Genomic DNA, 20,204 nt, shown 5'->3' on the forward strand with positions numbered 1-20,204 from the left:
AAAAAAAAAAAAAAAAAAAAAAAAAAAAAAAAAAGAAGTTGTTGTTGTTGTTGTTGTTGCTGCTGCTGCGGTTTTAGTATCTTTAGCTCATGGCATGAAGACAATTTGGATTTGGTTATATGTTAGCTTCAAATTTCAAAGAGTTTACCTGGCCATCTTGGCACATCACACTTCCTAGCATAACAAGTGAAGTGTCTCTCAAACCTTCTAAGTCAGAACCATGTTCAAATAATTTGTTCTTCTTTTGGGGTCTTATCCTTCTGCCCCAAAAATGTGTGCAGGTGTGTGTGTGTGTGTATGTGTGTGTGTGATAAAGTAAGTAGCACTCATTAAATAAGTCTACTCTATTTTTTAAGGGACTCAATTTTCTCATCTAGCCTTCCTATTCCCCCATTTCATTTCTTTTTTTTTTTTAAGATTTATTTACTTTATGTAGATAAGAACACTGTAGCTGTCTTCAGACACACCAGAAGAGGTCATGGGATCCTATTACAGATGGTTGTGAGCGACCATGTGGTTGCTGGGAATTGAACTCGGGACCTCTAGAAGAACAGTCAACGCTCTTTACCACTGAGTCATTTCTCTAGTCCTTATTTTTTTTTCTTATTCCCATTTTCTACTTCATTAACATCTGACCCTGCCTACTGGGTACTTAGCTGTATCCATCCACTGAGCTTCTGGGCTTCTGTGTCTTCATGACCTCTGCTGGGCTCCTGGAGATGATATGGGGGAAAGACTCGTCAGTTTGGAGAATTTACATTCTTTTGACATAAGAAACAGGGGTCAACAGATCATTACAGTGTGTTGCCAGAGGACATTTATTCCTCATCCCATTTTATACCTACTCCCCTCTTCACCCCCAGGAAGAAACAAAACGCTTCTCTCAGTCAAAATAGATCATGGTCTGAAATCAGCAGAGCACAGAGCTGAAAAATGGAATTCTATAAAAGCTGTGGTTTTCTTTAGTCTAGTTCACAATTCTCGTTTTCTTTTTCCCCCCTCATTTACATCCTCCCTAGTCTTCCATCCAGTTGAGTGTTCCTACTGTCACAGTGAGAGCATGATGGGATTTCGATACCGATGCCAACAGTGTCACAACTACCAGCTTTGCCAGGACTGCTTCTGGAGGGGCCATGCAGGAGGTTCTCATAGCAACCAGCACCAAATGAAGGAGTATACATCGTGGGTAAGTGAAGGCCAGGCAGTGTTTGGAGGTGGGTGTGAGAGTGTTATCCAGGATGGAGAAGAATTTCAGGGTGGTGTAGGTGTCTCTGTTGACCAAAGCAAAAGCTAACTCATGGGAAGAACTCCCAGGTCTCCAGTCATCATTGAGGGAAGTCAGGACAGGAACTCCAGTAGGAACCAAGAGGCAGGAACTGAAGCAGAGGCCATGGAAGAACCTTGCTCTTAAGGTTTGGCTTGCTCTCGTGGCCTGCTCAACCTGTTCTTTTATAGCACCCAGGACCAGGATGGCATGCTCCACAGGGGACTGGACCCTCCCACATCAATCACCAATCAAGGAAAGGCCTGCAGACTTATCAATAGGATGATCTGATGGGGCATTTTCTCAGTTGTGCTTCCCTCTTCCCAGATGACCCTGACTTGTGTCAAGTTGACAAAAAAAAGGCAGACAATGAGGGCAACCTTAACTTCTACTCCAATGTCCCCCCCACCCTTGCCTGCCATTCTTTATCCTCCTGAGGCCTCTTACTGTTTGTATCTGAGTTTAGCGTGACTTCCTGAGACTTAAAATACTGGAAGAACCACACTTTGATTCTTCTCAGGATATAATAGGCAGGTCAGAGCTGACCTAACAGAGAGGCAGGCAGTCCTGCATCCAGCTTACTTTACTGTAAAGACCACATTTTGCTATGTTTCACTTCACTTTGGTTTTATGTATATTGTTTTTAAAAATACTCTACATTTTTTCTAAGATTCCTAATTTTTTTCTAGTGCATGACTAGACAGGATTATGACAATTATGCTCAACCACACCTGTTCAGTTTCAGATTTTTTTTAGGGAGTGGCAAGGGGAATTTGTAGTTTTAAAACCATCTTTTCATAGTGTGAGTAGTTGACTTGGCAAAGTGACCTGCGTGCGCTCATGTGACAGTAGCCCATGGGGCTTGCTCTGCTGAGGAGTCACTTACTGTTTGTATGGCTCACCGTTTTATCATCTACCTCAATTAAATGCCAAGTTCACATCCCATGCTGTCTCCTACAGTTATTGCTTAGAGCCTGGATTAGCTGCTGTTGGCTGTCCCATCTTCCAGGACAACTGAAGTACTTAAATTGGTTCAATCACAAGAATGCAAAGTTGTATAAGTTACATAGAGGCTTTGTGTAAAGAGTAACTTGATAATTTTTTTTAGAAAGATTTATTTATTTCACTTATATGAGTATACTGTAGCTGTCTTCAGACACACCAGAAGAGGGCATCAGATCCCATTACAGATGGTTGTGAGCCACCATGTGGTTGCTGGGAATTAAACTCAGGACCTCTGGAAGAGCAGTCAGTACTCTTAACCTCTGAGCCATCTTTCCAGCCCAATAAATATTTTTACATACACAAATGCTGTGTGACTTCCTGAGGAGACATGCACAAACATCTATCTACCCAATTTGGTTGCCTCCTGCCTTCCTTCTCTCAAATGGATTCTCAGCTCATTCCTCTTATCCCTTGAGATTATTCCAGAAAGTTCTAGTGGGCCCCTAAACCTCAATACATTTCCCCACACAATGAGTGCTTCCACTCAGCATAGCATTTGCAGGGACTCTGCAGCAAGGGAGGGGTACCCTGGTGGCTTTTTCCAGCATGCAGTCACAGCCTCTCACAAACATCCTGAGTTGGAAGGTAGGTGCTCAAAACAGAGTTATCAATAAATGAAATGGATCAAGAAATGTGCAAATAAATATGCAGCTATTAGTAAACAATTTAAAGTTATCTGTTAAAGTATATAATCAAGGTTGTTATTCTCTTTCTAGAAATCACCTGCTAAGAAGCTAACGAATGCATTAAGCAAGTCCCTGAGCTGTGCTTCAAGCCGTGAACCTTTGCACCCCATGTTCCCAGACCAGCCTGAAAAGCCACTCAACTTGGCTCACATCGTGTAAGTATCTCTGGCACAGACTACGATGTGATGTCCTTCACTTACACATGTCTGGAGCCTTCCTACCAAGACAATTTCACATACTTTGTCAGGGACCAAGTTTTATTTACTCTTTTACATTTTTTGTAGTTAGCATATAAAGAAATGAGGTTCATTGTAAATCTCACATTTATATCATAACTGTTTGTTCATATCCAACCGCCTTGACCTTCCTCTATACCTCTTTCCCTTCTTGCTGGTCCCCTTCACCCCAAATAACTCCCCTTCTAGTTTCATCCCATACACACATGTGCACACAGAGGCAGGGGAACACGCACTCTCGTAATCTCTAAGTATAAAAGCAAGATAGTGCTGACATAGGCCAAACACCCACAAAACCAATATGTAAGCCACTCTGTAGAATGTGGCTGACTTACTTTTTAACTTCTTTGTTTTTCAAACCATGCTCTTATAAGTAAACCAGAAGTACATCAGCAGGGGAGTATCCCAGGGGCACAACTGCTTATAGTGATACCACACAGGAGTTGTTAGCTAAAGTCTACGCTTGCCCTTGGCATCACCAAAGAGGCACAACATCCAAGTTGCCCAGGATAAAGTACAAGGTCAAACAAGTGTCCTGTGTGAATTCTGCTGAGACTCACTTTCCACTCACTACTGCAGTAGAGCAGAGTAAGGAGGGTGCTGCCACAGAAGGGTGAGTGACAGGAGTCCCCTCAAACGTTCCCAGCCCAGGGTCTAGTACAGTCAGCACTCGGGACTCTGTGTGTGTGTGTGTGTGTGTGTGTGTGTGTGTGTGTGTGTGTGTGTGTGTCTGTGTCTGTGTGTCTGTGTCTGTGTGTCTGTGTATATACGTATATGTGTATTGATATGTATGTGTATATGCATGTGTGTATTAGTGTGTATATGTATGTGTATGTATGTGTACATATGTGTATGTCTTTACATGTATGTTTACATATATTAGTGTGTATGTGTATGTATTTACGTCTGTGTGCATATGTGTGTACATGTATGTGTATATGTGTGGGCTTGTGTGTATTAGTGTATATGTGTATGTATATGTATGTATGTAAATGTGTGTATGTGTACATGTGTGAGTTTGTGTGTATTCATGTGTGTATTTGTGTGTATGTATGTGTATGTGTGTATATGTGTGTATGTGTATACATGTGTCTGTATATTATTTTATAAAATATATGACATTTAGTAGCAGGTTCTTTCATCACAAGTCTTTTATCAAGCACTATACAGTGAAAGTAAGAGAATGAACACTTTAATAAATAGTGACACTATTGCCTCCCTGCACACTTAATGCTCTCAATGTGTTATTTCCGAATGTGGCTTAAAACAGAAAACTCCAAGGCTGGAGAGGTGACACAGCAGTTAAGAGCACTGACTGCCTTAAGAGGACCAAGTTTCGCTCCAGTACATACCCAGCAGCTCACAACTATCCGTAGATAACTCAACTCCAGGGGACACACAATTACCACTTCAGGCTAACCCGGGCACCAAGAATACATGTGGACACTTACATACATGTAGGCAAACACCCATGCCTACAAAATAAAAATTATTAATAAAATATCTTTTTAAATAGCAGAAAGAGGACTATGGCCATAGAACAAAAACATAAGGAGCATGGATGATTTTTGTTGTTACATTTTATTCTCTGGAAAAGACCATACTGAAGAAATTTAAAGATTATTTCATTAACTGGGGTACAAACCTCATCTTTTCAGTGTTTGGACATGTGTTTACATACAATTGCCAGTATATAAATATCCCAGTGCACCACCAATGCACATAATAAGCTCACAGGCAGAGGCAGGTAGGAGGCAGCAAGTATGGATTAGGAGTGTTACTAGCTTTTTTGTGAGTGCACTGAGTGTCCTAGAGGTTGAAGAATTGAGAATTACAGCAAAAATGCAAAATAAAGCATTCATTAATTTTTTTAGTTTGAAAAGTATATTAATTTATAAATTACTATCAAATTTTCAAAGTTACTATTTAGGAAAAAAATCACAGAAAGTGAATATTTATGAGAAGCTAATTGCACGTACTTGTGTGATGTGGAACATGTCTGTGTTAGCAAGCCCGAGTGTTTAGAATGTAATACTGTCCTCTTCAGGGCACATCTTGCCATGCTTGTGTTAAAACCTGGTGTTACTTTCCTAAAAGATGTATCCAGTCATGAGCAAAGAAAAGTCATTATAAGGTCTGCAAGTATAAAGTGAGGCAAAAACGCGTGACTTATGCTTAGGCATACATAGCAAATTAATTAGAAAATATTTTCATTAGGGCTATTTAAAGGTCCAACTATGCTATGGAAAATGGCAAAAAAAATATGAGGGTGATATGGCTGTGTAACTAACTAAACATTTCTCAAGAAGCTTTAGAGTAAAGAGACTGAATCAATGGAGCATTTAAACAGCCAGGTGGGGTGGCACACAGGAGGCAGAGGCTGGTAGATCTCTATGAGTTCGAGGCCAGCCTGGACCATGTAGCAAGTTCCAGGCTAGCCGGGGTTACATACTGAGACCCTGTCTCAAGAAAGAACAACAAATTAGGTTGTGGTACTGCTAACTCAAGTACAGGCACAATCATACTTGCATATAGAAATGAAACATGAAAGAGAAATGCTCTTGCCTTCAAGAGCCAGGGGACTTTATGTATGTGTAGAGAAATGACACTGTCAGTCATGAGTTAGCTCTTAAGTGGAGATGAGCAGGCAGTGGCATTTTGGTATTTCAGCCTGTGTGCTTAACTACCCTGTACTTGTAAATGTTGTCGTGATTAACAGTATCTCTTCTGTTCCACTTCCTTGCTGCCAAAAGTGATACTTGGTAAGTGATGAACACCCCCACACATACTTACATAAATTAACAATCCCAATGGTAAGTAGTTATGAGACTGAAAATGGGTGGACCACATAAGGCTACTTGGTCGCTAATCCTGCCTTCAGCTTAACCTTTGTACCTATGAGGAGAAAGTCAATGATAGGTTTTTATAAATTCTCTGCTAAGATTCATACAGGAAAAAAAAATCTTTGCATGTTGCCTCTGAGAACCATTGTTCATGTGGGGCTGTTTCATTTTATTAACACTTTACCATCTCCCATGTGGTACTAAGGAAGGTGATAGAGGGAGGCAGAAACTTTACTTACTCTCAAATCTTCCATTTTTTGCTCCAAGTTCAATGCATTGATTGGTACCCCTTAATCAGAAACAATTTGCTAAGAAGCTCCAATTTTAGTTTTGTGGTGACCAGTTTCAGTAAAGAAAATCGGCCAGGCTAGTTGAAAGGCATTCTCAATCCATTTGCCTTCCATCTCCTAGATATAAAACAAAAATGGGAAAGGTTCTTTTTTTTTTCTTTTGTCAAAGTAAAGCAAGAAATGTGGGGCCAATTTTAACTTTTTGCAAAGCTGCAGTGAACATCATTCACCCTGACTGCTGTTTTAAATCTAATGAGCCCTCCTAATTATAGAGGACATTAAATGCAATGATCGTCCCTCCTGTAAAATTAAGTTATTCACATTAAAGCACTCTTATGTTGTTCCCTTGTTACAAAGATGCGTCCTAGGTGAGTAATCCAAAACTCTGAGATTGTTTGCTGAACCCTGGTGGATATATCCAGAGTAAGTGACATATTGAATATGATGTATGACTTCATACAAGAAGCAATGTGCCACACAAACTCTTAGAATGTAGTATGGCTCCAGATACCAAGAAGGAGTTTCAGTGAATTTTCACAGCCAGTGCTGATTTTCAAATCTTCAGTATATCACATCAGACAGGATGAGCAAGTCTACTCTTTGCTGTTAAAGGCAAAAATCCAAAACTAATTTGGGTTAATGTATGCATTTACATTAGCTAACTGCAAATCAACTCTTTAGACTACTGCAACTAATGTCTCATCTCCAAAATATTCTATACTGTCAATTTAGAATATATACATGTAAATGTAGAATTATAGTAAAACTAAAATTTCCTCTTGAAGCTTGAAATGCAACTCTGTCAGGAGAGTGCTTGCCTAGCATGCACAAAGCCAAGATGGATTCTCAGCACCACATGTGATCCCAGCATGCAGGAGCTGAACGTGGGAGAATCAGAAATGTAAGGTCATTCTCTGTAGTATAGTGAGTTTGAGGCTAGCCTGGGCTACACAAGAGCCCATCTCAAGAGAGAGAGAGAGAGAGAGAGAGAGAGAGAGAGAGAGAGAGAAATTTCCTCTCTCTATGAATGGCGCCCCATTATATCCTTTACCTTTTGTGTTGTAAATTATTATTTAACATCTTACATTATCCTTTAAAAGCACAAAAATGTCTAGGGGATGAGATAGGGATTTTCTGGGCTCTATGGTTTTATCTGATCTGGGACATACATGATAAAGACAATAATAAGACGAAATGGAGATAAAACAGAGGAAGACAGATCCAATGCATGTGGTGTATAGGGCCATGGGTAGTTCCGAGGTACACTGGTCACTATTTTTCCTCGCTCCTGTTATTATAATGAAGTTTATAAGTTGATATCCCATAACCCATATCAGCCAAAGATCAGAAAAGGGACTCCTGGTACACTGTTCCATTGCCTCTGCATGCAGACAGAGGACAAATAAGACCAGATGTGACTTTATTTTGGCGTGTGTCCTTTTTGATTGGCATATTAAAGAGGGCCATCATCATGAGGAACACACAGAATTTTCAGAATCCTTGGTCTGCTCAGAAATATGAATCGATAGCCATTAAGGCTCAAGGGTCATGGAAAATACTCCCCGGCCGCACACTATCTTCCTCGTGCTAACTAAACCTCTGTTCTCGAGGAACTGTCACTTTGTACCATTAGAACAACTCAGTTGGCATGTAGAACCTTTCCCGAGGATGTTGGACTGCAGACAAGTCTGACTCTCATCCTTTTCCTCCACAGAGGGTGGGACGTGTTCGTCTGGAACTTTGCCTTAACCTTCTATGCACACTGTGTTTCCTTTCAGGCCTCCGAGACCTGTAACCAGCATGAACGACACACTCTTCTCCCACTCTGTTCCCTCCTCAGGAAGTCCTTTCATCACCAGGAGGTGAGTCTCCCAGTCCTGTCACTAAATACGATTTCCCTTTCTGAATAAGCTTGATCCTCTAGAGAGAGGAAAAAAAAAAAAAAACCCCTGCTGTAAGCCATGTGTGGAGTATCATCATCGTTATTGAAAACAAATTTGTAAATGACCAATGATGTTCTCAGCTTTCCTCACATGGACATATGTAGAGAGCTGGGTAGGCCTTTGAAGTTTATGTAACTTCGGGAAGTCTGCATTATATCCTCTTCTCCAGTAAGAATGTGGGGTATGTTTTAATTTTACTACTTACATATATGTTTTCTGTTTTACAAAACACATTATGTTTCTGGCCCTTGGAATGGCCTGGGGAAGCATGGCATTGGAATTTCATGATGCGATGGCATATTGTCAAAAAGTCTAAAATGGCATTATTTAAGTCTCAGATATATGTGACTATTCTTCTGAGTTATCTCCAGAGTTCCTAGGGCCAGAGCTAAAGACCAAACCCAGGATAGTTTCCATATAAGTAGTTGGATGTTTCAAATATGTGGTTATGTGTCCCATCTTTTTGCACAAAACCCACCGCCATGTACTCAAGGAACAGGAGAGCCATGTACTCCTTGGAACATTAGTGTTAGGAACACACAAGGCTCGAGAGGTGCTTTGGTTCATTTCATGAAATACCATAAATCAATACCCGTGAATTATTTTGTGCATACCTGGAAAGTCTCACAAGAAAGCAAGAAGGTTGGGAAAACAGCCAAGTGATTGAGCATTAGACCCCAACTGTCCTGCAGCACAATCCTCCATTCCTTGAGAAGATAAGTAGGTACCAACTTCCCTGCACAATGTTCTGGAACATTCTAAAGAGGATTTAAGTGAGAAGGACTTACCAAGCCTTTAATTTTTTTCCCCTTGCATCTCTGAATATGCCCATCAGCTGGAGGCTGAGATGAAAAGTTTCCCCATAATTAAAATAAGCAGAACAAAGAGAATGTGTTTCTCCACAGTGTTTGCAATATATAAGTGAAATGTGTCATAACGATGAGACATTTATACCACAGAACATGCATGGAAAAATAATGAGATTTAGGCATTCCATAACGTCTCGTGACCATCCATTTCATAACCATCAACACATAAAGCCATATTTCCTAAAGGAAATCATATAGTCAATAGGAGACACAGACCTATGCATCTATCTAGTGAAGACTTGATGCACTGCTTAGAAAGATGCTGTGCACTCTAGGAAGCTCTACGTTCTACAAACTCCACATAGAGCCAGACCCCATCCTTACTGAAGGTCATTTTATATCATTTCAGCTCGGACGGCGCCCATGGTGGATGCGTCTAGATGGATAACATGACTTCCTGTTCCCTAAAATATTTCTAAACCCCTTGAGCTTTTCTGCTTCCTCTATTAACCAAGAGATCAGTTGCTTCCCTTTCTTCCCATTTTCAGTCCTCTTGTCTTGTTCCCTGTGAACCACAGATTTCTATAAATCTTGTGGTTCTTATCACTGTCAAGACTGGGCTTTACTTTCTGTTTTTAGGGCGCTGCTCAATAAAGCTGTGTGTACTGAACATCTACCCTCTCTGAGTGGGCCTCACTCTGTCCATGGGAGGTTTCATCGACTACACCCCTTGGGTCACCTAAGCAGTTAAGAGCATCTAGCCCCACAGCTAAGCATAAACCCAGAAACTGTACAAAAAGCTTAACATTGGGGCACTGTGAGTAGCCCCCACTCTGAGTCTTTAAAGATAGCAGCCATTAATCATTAAATGGTTGCTAGAAAGCTGTTTCTACCCCGGTATGGAAATCCTTAGTCTTCCAGTGGAGACGCTGGGTCTTCAAGGAAAGGCTGAAATGATTTCTCAACCCTTCCTTTTCTTTCTTATTATAGTAGAACTTGCATAGCTTTGTGCTACTATGTGGTATATGTATATAAAGAATACCAAGCTGGGTTATGTATAATTTGCAAGACCCTAGACTGTAATTCCTAAGACTCTTGAATTCTTTCCTTGGGTCCATCACTGAGTGAGCAAGGGAAGGACAAAGCTTCCAGCTAGACCTTAGTGCAGGTAAAAGTCTTAAAACTTTTATGTCCCACTGAGCCTGGCCAATTTTCTTGTCAAAGAAAGATAGTCCGGTTCATGCTAAGAAGGGAGTGTGGGGCCAGTTTCTTCCTGCTAATGCTTCATTTCTCCCACTTGCCACTGCTACTACTGACTAGCTTCTGCTTTCTTTACCACAACATACAGTAAAGATGATGCAACTACATCATGCAAAAGGCATAGGTTAAGGGTCCTCCTCCTTTTATAACTAGAGCCAGAATGAAACATGACCTAGAACTTGGTCCCTATTTCCACCACATTCCAACAGCTCCTGTATAATCCCAGTCAGTTTTAGAGAAATGTATATGGCTATTTTATTTAGTCTGTGCTGTCAGTCATTTGAAATGTGACTTAGGGATCTTAGCCATCTGAAAACGAGGAGTCAGACCATGGACAAACTGAAATCAACACCACAAGAGTCTCTTTACAAATCCCTGGCATCTCCTCCGCCAGTCCTTTCCCACCCTGCCACTTTGATCTTCAGAAGGCACTGGGATGTGTCCTTGAAATCCTTTGACATTACAGTGATCTACCTCATGCAGATTTATGAGTGTGGAGCTCTGGTCCTGCCGCCATCTGTTGCATCCCCTGTTGTCACATCCTTTTCCAGCTAGACACTCAATTCCCTTGTCTACTAGCTGAAAGGAAGATGGAGTTCTTGCAGGCACTCACCCTCAGTCCCAGGAAGTCTTCAGACATAATATCTGTGTGTCATATGAACAAATCTATACTCAATACCAGTTAGCAATTAGGTTGAAAGTGGGTCAAACAACAAATTCATGGACCAGCTCACCTCATGCATTTTCCTGACCATAAACTACATCCCTAAACTACACTGTTTTCTTGTAAATGCACATGGAAGCATGACTGGATCGATGAAAGTCTAACATCAACACATGAACACGGTAGGCCAGCAGTGATAGCTAAACTTCTGAGAGATGGTATAGCATTATTGTAAAGACAGCAAACAAAGGCTGACCTCGTTGCTTCAAAGACCCGTTCTCCCCTTCGCTGCCCACAGTGGATAACTCTACAAGGTCAACTTTCTCTTTCAGCATCATGCCTTCTTTGCAAAATCTTAAGTATCTGCCCAAATCCTGTGCTTAGTGTGTAAATGAGTTACCTAACTCCTTCCCATGGTAGATAAGTGGCTTTAATTGTGGCCTTCTTCCCTAGCCAGAATGCCACTTAAAAGCATAAATGGCTAATTTCTTTTTCTTTCAATATTAAGAGCATGGTTTGATGATTTCACAAGCATTTTTATAGTTACAACTTCTTACGGGGTGGTAGTCACAAAAATATCAACACTGGCTATTTATATGTGGCACCTAGCTAGATCTTTTTTTTCTTTAAATGTTAGAAAACTGCTTATATAAATTATGTAGTGTTTTCAATACAATCTAATGACTTATTTCCATTTTTATTACTGACATTGCATGAAGCCCTGCAGTAGCTGTGAAGAGAGTGCCCACAGAGGCACCCACTGTGTTACACTCCAGCCACTTCCTAAATCATGATTTTTCCCAGTGGGACAACCTTTATGTGACATTTTCCTTGCCTGACTTTTTGGTCATTTGGTTTTCTGACTTATGTTTTCAGTCAAAAACGACTAATCCCCCTGTGTCTGTTTTATTCTTTTCAAACACTTCTTCTCACCCAAAGATTCTTTAATGTGACTTAAAAGGACCACACTATGTTATAGGCGTCTGTGATTCACTCATCCAAAGTGGTTAACAAATTCAACCTTTGCTTCTGAGAGGCAAAGTCCTCCCATGGCTGACATTTGTCTAAGATTAGAACTCAGCCGTATTCTGTTAACAAAAACAGGCAAATTAATCAGTCAATGCCTAGTATGGCCTTAATGAGTTCCTTGGGATCTTCACAATTCCTGTGCACGTTGCATGAAATTCTACAAATAAAATAACCAGTTCTGTAGGTAATCTTTATTCCAATACATCTATAAGGTAGAATTCACATAGTCTTCAAACAAAGTTCTGATTTCCATATAAACACATTAGCACTTCATTAAACCCATGGCTATCTCATTTCATTGACATTTCTTCTCTTACTGGGTGCTTTAGTTGGTGTTTGAGCATATTCTCTACACAGAAGACTTATCTGTACACTCTCTTGACAAATATACAATTAATACAACTTGATGATATTAGGGAACAACACAGCAAATGACATCAAGCATGACTGACCTCAGAACTCATACCTCTTCTGTGATGGCTACGTTTATGCCAGCCTGAATTGACGGATAGTCATTTTTTTTTGTTTGTTTGCTTGTCTTATTCAAGTGTGTGTGTTTGCCTGGGTCAGTTTATATGCATCATGTACTTACAGATGCCCATGGAGGTTAAGTGAGGACATCAGATCCCCTGGAACTGCAGTTACAGTCTATTGTGAGCTACTGTGTGTGTGTTAAGAACTGAACCCTGGTTATCTGCAGGAGCAGTAAAAGTTTTTAACTGCTGAGCTATCTCTCCAGGCCCTTGGGTAGTTAATCTCTCTGCTGAGACACTAATCTATTTTAATGCATAATTTTGATGCATATACCAAAGTTTTATATTTCAGATTTGAGCTGTTGAAATGTAGAGAGAAAAAACCAAGATGTTTCAAAAACTTTCTCTTAACTAAAGTGATAAGAGGACTCTTAGTGAGTTTAAGCCGGCTTGATGGCCTCATCACTATTGAATAAATTAGTGAAAAGCAGGTTGTCACTGTTGAAAATCACTTGACAAAAGAGCTGACTTTACAAGCATTATTCCCCCAGTCTGACAGTCAGTTAAGAATTAATAAAATTAGATTTGTGCCTTTTTTAAAAAATCTGCAATAGTTTAAAATATTATTTTTATTTTAACCACTGTGATATTATCTATTTCACATGCAATGAGATTAAATACAATCCTTTGACACTATATTCAATGAGAGAAAAACAAGTTTCCTTGATCAAGACTTAATAGGTTATGCCATCTGAAGCATAGCTGTTTTAAAACACAAATTTCAGATTTCACCAAACTCTAACAAGTGTTTGTTTTGAATTTCACTTTAAGATGCTTCAAAAATGTTCTCATTAAGTAATAATCATGGCACTGGCTGTCAAACTTCAAAACTAATGGCAGAGTTTTAACTATATATGAAATATTTTGAAAGTGTTTGATCTTCCAAAACCCAATAGTTTTCTCTACTAGGTATTTGTTTTTAATCTTGAATTCAACATCAGAAGATATATATGAATAATTTAACCAGCCTACTGGTTCCTTAGTTTAAGGAGATAATGCTATAAAAATCTGACAGACATAGAGGGAGAAAATGTTAGCAGGCAGGGAACTCATTTTGTGCAAAGGAGGACTCACTGATATTTCTCTCAGTGTGGTGAGTAGCTTTGCAAACTCCTGAGATCAACTTTGTAGCAGATATATCTGCCTTCAACTAGAGGGAAGGTTGGAGAAATGCTGAGAAGAAAGAAAAGAGTTTATTTGATAAGGATTATATGGGGAATTGCTTCAGGGGACAAGGTTCAGAGAGATGTTTTGTTGGAATAATGGAGCATTACAGCAAACACCAGCTACAGAGAGTCAAAGTGATTATTGGCCTTGGTGTGAAGCTCCCATTTTAGAGGATAAAGATCAACATCTTAAAAAATATCATTAAGATCACAGGGAAACCAGGTCCGCCTAGAATGTTAGTCTAATGTATCGGTTTTAAAGTCACGGTGACCTGTTGCAAGCATGGTGACAGTCATTAATAATAATGCATTGCATACTTTGAAGTTGCTGGAGTAGTAGATTCTAAATATTACAAGCACACAAAATAACTGTGAAATGATGGCTGTGCTAATTAGTTTGATTTAATCATCCTGCACTGTACACATACATTAAACATCACATCCTTCCCCTTCTCTGATTTATTCTTAAAGTCAATTTTATGTATGTACAGTTGTCCTTTTTTACTAGGTATTTTCTTTATTTACATCTCAAATGTTATCGCCTTTCCTGGTTTGCCCTTTGAAAATCCCCTCCCTTATCCACTCCCCCTCTCTCTGCTCACCAGCCCACCCACTCCTGCTTCCTGGCCCTGGCATTCCCCTACACTGGGGCATAGAGCCTTCACAGGTCCAGGGCCCCTCTTCCCATTGATGACCGACTAGGCCATCCTCTGCTACATATGCAGCTGTCCTTTTTTAAACGCAGCAACACTTAATATAAGGATGCTTTCTTAACAGGCTGAGTGAAAGTATCATAACTTCAGCAAACATGATTATCTGCTATACTCTTAATTTGTGATACAACCTAAAAATCTGTACATTTTCCCATGACTTTAATTATTTTGTAATAGCTTGTATTGGCAGATGCTTATGATATATATATATATATATATATATATATATATATATATATATATATATGGTATACATATATGATGTAAACATGACTTAGAACTTCCTAGAAATCATGATGTCTCATAGTTTAGATCCCCATTGTTAAATATTTGGCTAGAAAGAAGGGGCAGTAGTTAAAAGTGTTTGCTCTTCTTGCAAAGGACTGGGGTTTGGTTCCTAGCACAACATGGTGGCTCACAACCTCATGCAACTTCAGTTGTGGCCTTGAGGCTAATGCATAAATGTGCGTAGACATAGATGCAGGCCAAGTACCATACCCACAAAACAATGAACCTTTTAAACACAGTCAGAAATTAATCTTGTAAACACAATCAGAAAGTTTAATTTTGTATTTTCAACAAACATGAGAACTTAGTTTTAAGCACGCCACTACATAAGCTACATTACAAATGATTGGCCTTTAAAAAATAAACATACTGAAACCTTAGAAACTGTCATTTAAATTAAGCAAAAAAATTCCTCTTAATAAATGTAAAATGCCAAATTATTTTAATCTACCCATTAGATATCTATTAATATTCATGTAAGAAATTGCAGCATTATTAAAAATGCTCTGAACTATATTTCTTTTTATCTGAAATTTTTCTTTGTAGCTTCATAGCCAAGAGCAGGTAACTTACATCGTTGAGAACAGTGAAACATATCTGATATGGCTGCCATCTTTAGGTAATGCTCAAGTTTGTATTCAAAAGATAACTGAAGAATTTAGGGAGCACAGAAAAGCAAATTTCTTTTTAAATTATACGTGTGGGTGTGTGCCATGTATGAACATGATCACCTGCGTGCTGGTGCCTAGACAGACAAGAGATGCCAGATCTCCCAGAGTTAACATCACAGATGGCTGTGAGCTGCCTGATGTGGGTGTTGGGAACCAAACCTGGGTCCTCTGAAAGAGCTGGACGTGCTTTTTAACAGCTGAGCTATCTCTTCTTTCTAGAAGCAAACTTCTTAAAAGGCATCTAAATGCTGGTAGGACTTTATGAACTGTTGAGATGTCCCCAGAATACCCTGAAATAAGTTTTAGATGGGTTCTTCTGATGTCTACCCATGAGAAATATTATTCCTTGTTAAGCAAATACCAGAGGTCAGCTCTGAATTCATGGTAGCTGTTACAGTTCCCAGGTAGGTTTCTTCTTTTAAATATACTCTGTGAAAATCTACAGATATCTTGAGCATTTCAAAATCCTAAACCATCTGTCCACACAGTGTGGATCTAGACTAAAGAGTTTGTGATGCTGGCTTCTATTCTCGATGCGTCGCTGTGTTTACGCTCTTCTTGGCTTTCCCATCTTATTAACTAGCTCTGCTCCCAAGGACAGTGAAGTAGAACAGAACAAAATGCTGGCTAGGGCTGCTCCAGCCTTTCTGAAGGGCAGAGGGTAAGTTTAAGTCAGAGTGTGCTGAGATCCTGAACTAACTCAACTAAAGATGGAGTTTCTCTTGTTGTAAATGGTTTGCATGTGAAAGACCGTTTGAGCTAGATCGCAGCTGACTTATAACTCACTAACAGCACCAAGTCTTTTTCTAAGTGTACACACTTGTGTGATTACTTTCATTTTTTCTTTTAATTTTTTGTAATTTATATAATTTAATTGTATAACCCAAATATCCAGAAGATATTTAAGCTTTATTTTAATATCTTCTGATATGTTTCCCATGGAGAAAATTCCTTGGTCTTTGTGGTCAAAGACTGCAAATATTTTTTCTAAAAATATGCTTGATGTTTTGAAAGCTAGTAGATTGAAGTTGTGGACTCCCTTACCTGGGTTTGGCTTGTGTTTTTCATAGATCGTCACATTTAGTCTTCCTTTACTTGCTTGGTTCTTTGTGTGCTTTTCCTACCACAAACTCTGCTTGTTTCTGTCCACTTCTCTCAATTCTTCTTTCCCTCTACTCCGTTTTAGGATACAGTACAGCCTGAATGTGGCAGACAGGCTAGCTGATGAACATGTTCTCATTGGGTTGTATGTCAACATGCTCCGGAACAACCCACCATGGTTAGTGCATCATGGGTAGACTTGACTGCTAGCCTATCCCTTCAGAGGGGAACAGCCTGGGTTACTGACAAGCAACCTAGCCAGGAGCTAAGGTGCTGCAAGCCAGACGTGAACCAGGAACTTTTCTCCTAGGTCAGTTAACCAAATCTTTTCTAATGTTGTCCTGGATACTTCACACCACTGTGTCTCAGAGTTCTCATCCTTGCTTTGACTTGGTTAATGTGAAAACTAGTACAACAACTGTTGCCATCTAGTAATCATGGGAATCAGGAGCCTACCAGAAGGTTCTATTCCAAGTGTCATGTTACTACAAGATGGAGGTGGCTCTTATTTCCAGAGTGTGGAGGTCTCCACTGATCTGAGAAGCAATGCTTTATTCATTTCAGATGGGGGCAAAACAGAGAGAAAGTTATGTGAGCATAAAACATAAATCATTTGATCACAATAACATTGGAGACATCATCTCTCAATGATTCTCTCTCTGACAAATGTATTGAAGCAACCATCCTAATGAAACCTGTTTTCATATCACAGAAGACCTAAAGCTGATTTTAGATAAATTCAGTATTTTCACATCTCTAGCATTAAGGTTAAAAATATTTTCAAAGTTTTTTCTTTATTTTATTGTGACATGGGAGATTGATTGAAGTTATTTCATTTTAATAATACATATTCTATTGAAATTTGAATAAAAGTAAAATTAGACTATATTTTCATCATATGTATGTTTCAGTTCAGTTTGGACTGCCATTGCACAAACATATTTATCAAACCAATTCTTTGCCAACAATTTATTTTTTCTTAAAATCTCCAATTATCTCTGAACTGAGGTCCCATGATTTTCATGATGTTATAAATATTAAGGGAGGCTTTGGGTTCAGGTCTCATTAATGTGGTTTACACCTTCAGCAAAGCATGCTCCTTGCTTCTTCTTTATTGCAAAGCATCTGTTTTAGTGCCTTTTCTTATCACTGTCACCAAATACCTGGTCAAAACAATAATTTATTTTGGCTTATGGTTTCAGAGAATGTAGTCCATGCTCATGTGGTTCTGTGTCTCTGGACCAATTGTGAAGCAGAATATCAGGGTGGCAAAAGTGTGCGGTCAAGAGTCGTCCCGTGGCAGGTATCACGTAGATGAATGGGACTATGGGAAGGGACCAGGGTAAGACAGAGCTTCTGTGGACCTCCAAGCTGCCTACTCCCTCCAGCTAGGCGCCGTCTCCTGCCTTTCATCACTTCCCAAGAATGGCACTGTATGAATCCATCAAAGATTAATCTGTGTGTTGTTTCAACGTGTCTAGAATTTAGTTGTCTCTGGAAATATCGTAACAAGCACACCCAAGTGTTCTCCACTCCCCTGGATATTTCTTAAGGCTATCAAGTTGATAGCCAAAACTAGCCATCTTACGTGGCGAACTCAATGGGAAGGAGGGGGTCATGAAGGGGGGGGGATGGGAATAGGCGGTGAAGAATGAGTGTGGCTACAACTCACAATATCATATATTGTTCAAATTCCTTTTATTAATTTTTTAAATCCTCATAGCATCCCGCAGGCACATAGCAGACACACATCTGTGCTGTGGCTCTCCCCACTCTGTTGCTGGACTCTGTTTCTACAACATTCTCCTTCCATGATTGTTTGCAAACTTCATCCCTATTGCTGTTTCTGATACCTTTTACAGGACTGATACATGGGAGAATTTTATAATTGATGAATTAGTGATCCACTATTTGTCTTAGTAGGTATAAAAATGAACACATTAATTTGAATTTTTAATGTGCAATTGTCACAGTGGTTTAATTTCATCCTATATTTTACTCCTTGAGCAGTCAAAACTTCAATCTTGCTCAAATTTTCTGAGCTTATAAGGTCAAGTAGTGTCTACTTTCTCCTAACCTCAGCCTCTCAAAGCTACTTATTAATTTAATCTTATTTATAATAAATGTACTCTCCAAATGTTACACAGTGACTAAAATACTAAAGTCTAGTACAGAATTACTTATTAAAAAACTTATCAGTCATCTTAAAATACAGTCACTATGGAGCCAATAAGAAGTCAGCAGCTGTGATCTCATTCTATCCTCTCCTAAATAGCTCTAAGCATGCTGGGACCACTCCCATTGCGTGACTTTGTCCTTTTCTCATGAAGGTTGCAACAGAGAAATCTCCAATGAGAAAAGCTCAGGGTTTGTTGCATCTCATAATTTTCCTTACTTGAGTCATTAATAGTATTGACTTGATGGTCACTTTAGAGCATAAAGCTACCCAACAAACACACCTGATATCTGCTTGGCAAGAGCCAAGAAGGGTTTGTACTGGAAAACAAAGAGGACCTCAAACTGATGGATATGGTGAACTCAAATCGCCGTCTCCATATTACATTTGTTTATTTGTGTTCTTGCAAATGAAGTTCCAACATTTTCAGATTTCTCATATCTTCCTCCCTTGTGTTTAGTCAGAAGTCATGATACTAGACATGTATATTGTCATGTATTATCAGCAGTGTAGCTAGACGCCTTTATCATCAGTTATGGTGAAATGTAATGATGATGTAATAACATAAATAATGTAATAATAACAGGTAACTAACACTCGCCTCATGCTAAACATCTCTATTTTTAAAAAAAAATGTTATATGCATGACTTCTGATCCTCAAAGCAAGTCCACAGAGTAAATATGTTCATTTCCATCTATAATAATAACATTTTAGGGAGTTTACCTGAAACCCCACCCCCAGTTACACAGCTGCTAACTAAATAGTAAATGGAGATTTTAAAGATTGTCTATCACAGTTCATAACCACTATGCTACATCTGTTCTTGTTAAACCTCTGCATGTGTCCTACAGACAGCTGCCGTGAATAATACCTGTCTGGCTGACTGCCTCCACACGTCTACTTACCAAATCTGCATCTCTTCCTATACTGTTTTTATTTCCTTTTAAGAAATATTTTTGAGCACATTATCAGTAAGCATAGTAGCTGCTAACATGTTACCCTTTATGAATTATTACCATGATTTATTTTGTTTTAATTTTAAGATTTAAAATAACAAGAATTTTTCTCTTTGATTTCTTTTATGGACAAAATAGCCATAATAAAATCTATAAAATGTTTCAAAAATTATGCATTTGTTTGTAGTACTAAACTATTTAAGTTTTTTCTTTAGAAGGCTAAATATTCTTATTTCCATTTTGCTAATAAGAAAATGTGGGCCAGATATAAGGAGTGACCCAAGGTTGAATGGTGGTGAGGGCTTGCATGCAGAAGCGCATTCTCTTCTCACCCTTTGTGAGATGCGAGATATTCTACAGTAATTACTTAACACTGTGGGAAACTGGCTCATTTCTAAATACTCTGCTTCCAAGTTAAAGAAACACTTACACTGTTCGTGGTTCTAATATAAGCTAAGCCAAACAACTAAATGGCAGCTCAATGAAAATGTGATTTTTAACACTGTATGATTTATAAAGCCCTTCTCCAAGGAAGGAGGAGGGAGTTTCTCAAGGAAACACATTGAGAG

The 20,204-nt window shown here is 39.1% G+C and overlaps 1 protein-coding gene across 16 annotated transcripts in view; it reads left to right on the forward strand.

Annotated features, from left to right (window-relative positions):
* The window catches only part of Dtna (dystrobrevin alpha), a 342,602-nt gene that overhangs the window by 276,946 nt on the left and 45,452 nt on the right, over positions 1–20,204 (forward strand). For 8 of the 16 annotated variants that reach the window (XM_029471848.1, XM_029471844.1, XM_021151031.2 and 5 more), the window contains 3 exons: positions 1,020–1,186; positions 2,986–3,110; positions 8,103–8,186. In XM_029471848.1, coding sequence (XP_029327708.1) covers positions 1,020–1,186; positions 2,986–3,110; positions 8,103–8,186 — 376 coding nt within the window. Of the gene's footprint in view, positions 1–1,019; positions 1,187–2,985; positions 3,111–5,944; positions 5,954–8,102; positions 8,187–9,485; positions 9,753–15,983; positions 16,062–16,586; positions 16,680–20,204 lie in introns of those variants that run through there. The other 8 variants (XM_021151027.2, XM_029471846.1, XM_021151028.2 and 5 more) reach the window with 5 other exon arrangements.

Source organism: Mus caroli, chromosome 18, assembly GCF_900094665.2.
Source record: "Mus caroli chromosome 18, CAROLI_EIJ_v1.1, whole genome shotgun sequence".
NCBI classification, from domain to species: domain Eukaryota; kingdom Metazoa; phylum Chordata; class Mammalia; order Rodentia; family Muridae; genus Mus; species Mus caroli.